This window comes from Tursiops truncatus, chromosome 1, assembly GCF_011762595.2.
Source record: "Tursiops truncatus isolate mTurTru1 chromosome 1, mTurTru1.mat.Y, whole genome shotgun sequence".
NCBI classification, from domain to species: Eukaryota; Metazoa; Chordata; class Mammalia; order Artiodactyla; family Delphinidae; genus Tursiops; species Tursiops truncatus.
Window position 1 is genome coordinate 159,023,010 of NC_047034.1, and position 6,000 is coordinate 159,029,009.

The 6,000-nt window shown below is 58.8% G+C and overlaps 1 protein-coding gene across 2 annotated transcripts in view; it reads right to left on the reverse strand.

Annotated features, from left to right (window-relative positions):
* The window catches only part of HCRTR1 (hypocretin receptor 1), a 12,861-nt gene extending 7,115 nt beyond the window's left edge, over nucleotides 1-5,746 (reverse strand). Inside the window, exons 1-5 of one of the 2 annotated variants that reach the window (XM_073793015.1) lie at nucleotides 5,534-5,746; nucleotides 3,975-4,312; nucleotides 3,607-3,785; nucleotides 2,184-2,427; nucleotides 1,695-1,810 (exon numbers count right to left, since the gene is read on the reverse strand). In XM_073793015.1, coding sequence (XP_073649116.1) covers nucleotides 1,695-1,810; nucleotides 2,184-2,427; nucleotides 3,607-3,785; nucleotides 3,975-4,173 — 738 coding nt within the window. In that variant the 5' untranslated portion in view covers nucleotides 4,174-4,312; nucleotides 5,534-5,746. Of the gene's footprint in view, nucleotides 1-1,694; nucleotides 1,811-2,183; nucleotides 2,428-3,606; nucleotides 3,786-3,974; nucleotides 5,488-5,533 lie in introns of those variants that run through there. The other variant, XM_033839067.2, reaches the window with a different exon arrangement.
* Between the last annotated feature and the right edge of the window lie 254 nt (nucleotides 5,747-6,000).

A 6,000-nucleotide genomic window follows, 5' to 3' on the forward strand; every position in this document is an offset into this window, starting at 1 on the left:
GACTTCCGTGTTCCATTAGCTCATCGTGAGACCACCCACAATATGTCTCTTGGGACGGTATTATTCACCCTTAGTTGTAGATGAAGTAGGGGACCCTTGACAAGCCCCCAGGTCACAGCCTGGGGCCTGAACATCCTTCCAGCTACCCACCCATCTTCCTTAAATCACCACCTGCATCTGTGGCGACGGGGGTGGTTGGATGACTCGTGCCTCCCCCGGTCCTTGCCTGACCCTGGGAGGCCTGAGCAAGGGGCGTACAGGTGGACAGCGTGGAATGGCCTGGGCCTCAGAGCATAGGTCCCAGCCTAGGTCAGTGCCGATAGGCCTATGGTGGTTCTAGGCACCTGGAGCAGCCACAGATATTCTCAAAGCCTCTCACACTGGACACCTGAATCACCCCACAACAGAAGGGCATGGGGCTAGAGTTCAGGAAACTTGGGATCTAGGGCCAGCTCAGCCATTCAAGAGCTATGTGACCTTGGTAAACTCACTTTTCTTTCCTGAGCCCTGCTTTTCCTGTTGGATAAGGATAGCGACTCCTGCCTTGTGGACCGGGGCATTGTGAGGAGCAGATGGCGAGCGCTGGTGGAGCGCGAGGCTGCTCGTGTTCCGGCCAGCCTCCTCTCCCGGCCCGGGCGCTGATCCAGGACTCACCCCGCTAGTGCCAAGGGCCTCTGAGCATGCCCTCCCATGGCAAACCGCCCCCCTCCAAAAAAAACCCCTGCTGTTGGTCAGTGTGTAATAGAGGAAAGAAGGAAGGCCCTGGAACCAGAAAGGCTCTGCCACTCATCAGCCGTGGCAGATTGGTTGCCCTTACTCAGCATTTGTAAAGTGGGTAATATTGCTTCTTTGATTAGATAGTTGTGAAGACATTGCAAGCAAAGTGCCTAATTTGGACAGCAACACGGAGGTGTTATTCTTGTTGTGGCACTGAACCGAGCATTGGAACCCCACAGACCTGGGTTTTAGTCCCTGATCGTCCACTCGCTGGTGAGGGATTTGGGAGAAGTTGCTTTGCCTCTCTGGGTCTCAGTTTTCCCATATATTAAGGTGGGGATAGGGACTTCCCTGGTGGCGCAGTGGTTTAGAATCCGCCTGCCAATGCAGGAGACACGGGTTTGAGCCCTGGTCCGGGAAGACCGCACGTGCCACGGAGCAACTAAGCCCGTGTGCCACAACTACTGAGCCTGCGCTCTAGAGCCCTCAAGCCACAACTACTGAGCCCCCGTGCTGCAACTACTGAAGCCCGCGCGCCTAGAGCCCGTGCTCTGCAGCAAGAGAAGCCACCGCAATGAGAAGCCCGCGCACCGCAACAAAGAGTAGCCCCCTCTCGCCGCAACTAGAGAAGGCCCGCGTGCACCAACAAAGACCCAACGCAGCCAAAAAAAATAAAATAAATAAATTTATTAAAAAGAAAAAAAAGGGGATAACGGATGGTGGTGAAGAGGATGCAAGACTAGCTGGGAGTGCCTGGTGCAGTAACTGGCAGCTACTGATATTAGAAGGATGCCAGTTACTATTCGGTTCCAGGGCCGGCACTAGCACTTTCGGCCTTGAGTTTGACGCATGCCTAGGCCTTGCCTCTCTGGTTGCAGCCAGGATGGCATGTTCTGAAGGCAGAGGGCTGTCTACTCCCTCAGACCAGTACCCCTGTCCCCTCCCAGCCCACACAGTGACACCAGAGTGGGCCTCACCTGGCGGCCCCAGAGCTTGCGGAAGATCTGGAAATAGGCCATTGCCATGAGGCCTAGTGGGGCCAGGTAGGTGACAATGAAGAAGCAACTGTGGTAGATCTTGGGATAGAGGTCATCTGCAGGGGCCAAGAGATGCACGGGTTGGGCTCAGTCTGGGAAGCCCCAGCCTGCCCTGCTTAACAATACCACCCTGCCCTGACTAGGGCCAAAGTAAGCAGTTGGGCCCCATACAGGTGCCATGGCAGAGAGACCCTGGAGTTGCCCAGCCCAGTGGTCTCCATCCTGGAGGGACCCCTGGCCGATGTCTACACTAGAGAAGGTACCCACACCAGAGGTATCCCTGCTAGATGCCTGCTCTAGGGTATCCTCCCAAGAGATACCCACCCCTGGGTGCCCACCCCAAAAGTGCCCTGATAGATGTCTGCTCTGGGGGGGTGTGCCCCGGAGGTGCCCACTTCAGGGACACCTGCCCAAGGCTCCCGCCGTTACCTGCCCAGCGTTCATCGCAGACAGAGAAGAGCCGGGTGCGGTTGGCTAGCTCGGGCAGCACACTGCTGCATTCCATGACAGCAGCCTGGGGCACCATGACAGCCAGCGACACAGCCCAGATGCCCAGGATGGAGCCACGGGCACGCCGGGCAGTGCTCTTGAACAGCAGGGGGTGGCAGATAGCATACCAGCGGTCCAGGGCGATGAAGCTGAGAGTCAGCACTGCCACTGACACAGACACGGCCTGCCCCATGGGGACACAGTGTCAGTCCTTTTGGGGGCCACCCAGAGACATGGGGTGAGTGATGGAGCTCACAGCCCAGAAATACCAGGCAGCCAGGTGCAGTGCAAATCCTGACTCCACCACTTACTGCCTGTGTAGATTTGGGCAAATCACTCACCCCCTCTGAGCCTCGTATGCAGAATGGGAATGTATCATCCACCTGGCAGGATTCTTGTGAGAATAAATGAAATTATGGATGGAGAATGTCCAGCTTGAGACCGGGCACATAGTAGGTGCTCCCCTACTATGGATAATAATTTACACTTTAGGAAATAACTACATGCCGGACACTGTTCTCGTTATCCTCAGAACAACCCTTGAGGTGTGTCCTCTTACCCCCAAGGTACAGGTAAGGAAACTGAAGCAAGAAAGATTAAATAACTTGCCTAAGGTGGATTTCCTCACCTGCCTGTCTTTATTCTCAGGGTTGCCAAAGTTAATGGGTTGAGTGGGAAACCTCCAAATAATGGGAAATCCAAGAGGCATTTCTCTCTGCCCTGGGATCCCATCCCTTCCCCAGGCTGTGAGGAAAGAGTCCTCATTCTGGGAGGCAGAGATGAACCTAGGCCAGAGACGCAGGGGCACTGGCTCCAGGAGTGCCCCCTGCCCTCTGGGGTACAGGGAGAGGGTCGAGGGATGCAACCCTCTGGCCAGCTCTCCTTCTGGCCCAACAACCGTACAGGACAGCCTGACACCCACCGCTGGGAGAGGGAAGGCCCCAGCCAGGAGCGGAAGGGCCGGGGAGGAGACTCTTGCCAGCCTGCCACCTCAAAGCTGCCCCCTTGGGGTCAGGGAACAGGCCCATTCTCTGTCACGGTGGGCTTGCGCCTCTCTCCTGCACTGTGTGCCCGTGTACCTGGAAGTGACTGTACATGTGTCCGAACATGCCTCTGTGAATGTCTATGAGTGTGACCTGGAGGGTATCTCTGTATGAGTATATGGGGCTGTTTCTGTGTCTGTGTCCTTGAGTGTCGTGCCTGACGGCCTGCCCTTGCTAACAATAGAGCATGACACTGCCGAGGTACTGAGCCATGTCCTGTCTAAAAGGCAAGTTTGAGGGTCACTGAGACCTACACAAGGCCATGGTTTTTGTACTTGGTATGACAGGGGGGTCATGAGGGGCACCCAGGCAAAGCTCACCTGTAGATAGGGGATGACCTTGCAGAGGGCATGGCCGAAGAGCCAGGATTCAGTAATGTCTACCAGCAAGCTAGCCGGCAGGCAGATGGCCGTCACCAGAACGTCGGCCAGGGACAGGTTGACGATGAAGTAGTTGGTGACCGTCCTCATGTGGTGGTTCCGCCACACGGCCAGGCAGACTGCAGGGTGGGAGCAGGATGAGATGAGGCCGGTGGCAGAGCCACGCCCAGTCTAGCTGGGTCCCATCAGTGAGACCCTTCCCCCACAGTACCCAGTAGGGACTTGGGGGAGGGGGAGAGAAGCAAGGCCCAGGACCCCTCCCAGTCCCCAGGGGAAGCCTGAAGCACCACAGGGACCTAGAGACCTACCCAGCGTGTTGCCCAGCAGGGCCACGAGGAACACAGCCACATAGGCGGCGATGAGGACCCACTCGTACTGCTTCGGGTACAGATAGTCACGCCACAGATAGCGGAGAAACTCGTCTTCGTAGTCTGGAGGCACCGGGGACGGTTCCCCGCTGTCAGTGGGGACCCCCATCTGGGGCCCTGGGGTGGCCGAGGGCTCCATGAGCTCAGGAGCCACTACAGCTGATGGACATCCCAGGCTCCCCCAAGGGAGGGGCGCCCCTGGGCCAGGCCTTAGCCCACTTCCCTCAGGGGACCCAGAGTCTTGCACTCAGGTGTTTGTGGTCCCAGCCTGAAACCTTCTGAAGGAAGGAAAAGGGAACATTAGGGAGAGTGCCAGGCAACTTGCAGATGAGCTTCCTCTTAATTCTCACAGTCACGTGGGTTATGGAGAGCCCGAAATCGATGGAGAAAGACAGATCTGCCTTGCCTCCCAATTTCATACCAGTTGGGTAACTTACCTCACCCCTCTCAGCCTTGGTTTCCCCATCTACCCCGTGGAGTAATAACTGAGCCGGCCTCACAGGGCCTCGCTGAGGAATAATGAGCTCTAATGAATGCCGAGTGCTTTACCCAGAAACTGGCACCGGAAGCCGGCTTCACGGTCATTGCCGGTTACCACTATTAAGAGCCCTGCTTTGCAGAGGGGGAGATAGAAGCTCAGAGAGGTTGAGCCCCTTGCTCAAGGTCACAAAGCTGTTATTCCAGGTCTGTCTGAGTCCACCAAACACCACAGATTGGAGAGGGGAAGCCATCCTGATTTAAATGTTCTCTCCTGAGTCAGTTCACAGGCCTGAATTTTTGGTTGAAAAACTGGTCAAGGGAGGCTTTTGAAGACCCACGCCCTGCCCACAAGACCTGCCAGACCCTCCCTGGTGGGGCACACACGCACGCACACACGCACGCACGCGCGCGCGCGCGCACACACACACACACACACACACACACAGTGTGGGTAGAGGTGCAGGGAGGAACTGACAACCTCTCCGAAAGCGAGGGGAGAGCCCCAGGCACAGGGGCTGGGCCCGTCAGCCCCCAGCCCCCGCTAGTCCCCCCTTGAATCCCGTGGCCGCGATGCGCCCCGGTGGCCGCCAGGGGTCGCTGGACCGGCGTGCTGGCCGCCCTCTTCATTCATAAATCCGGCCTCGCACCCCGCCCCTCCTCGCTCGCTCAGACCCGTCCTTTCCCCGGCTGAGAAGGGAGGACCCCGGACGTATGTAAGAGGGTTGCCGATCCCTGGAGACCCCCCGGGGAGCATGAGGGGTCTCCTTCACACCCCCAGCGGGCGCCGGCGGACCCGCTTCCTCAGCGGGACCTCCCTGCATCTCTGGGGCTGTGCGGGCTGCGGTGCGGGGAGCGAGGGCGCGAAGCATTCTTTAGGAGCCTGCCTGCCGGGAGGAGGGCAGAGCATGCCGGGGACCCAGCCTCCAAGCACCCAGGTTATCTCCCGAGACTCTTGGCTCCCGCCCAGGGTCCTCTGAAGTCCCCCACCCCGAGCCCGGGGGTCCCCCAAGCCCCCGCACCTGTTGGCTGCGGTTCCCCGGCGTCCTCGCTGCTGGTCCCCCGATCTTGCACCGGGACTTTGCCTCCCCGCCCCGAAGGCCGATCTCCGGGGACTGGGGTTGGAGGGGAGGGGGCCGGGGCAACCCCCTCCCAAGGATGCGCTGCCTGGGCTCTCTCGGCTGGGCGCGAGCGCTGGCTCCGACGCGGGCTGTGGCTGGGCGCGGGCTCCGCCAGGCTGCGCGCCGCGAAGAGGGGGGAGGCCGGGGCGGGAGGGGCAGGGAGGGGAGGGAGCCCCGGGCCGGTCTTGGCTGCAGGTCTCCCAACCCAGAGATCGGGAGGGAGATGCTCGTTCCTCCTCGCCCCAGACTTCAAGCGTCCATCCCACCTCCATTCATGTTTCCATCCGTTCATTCATACCTTTCGCATTCATTCAACATTTCTGCCTCCGGCTACTCTGCTTTCAGAACGCACCTACTGTGTGCCGATG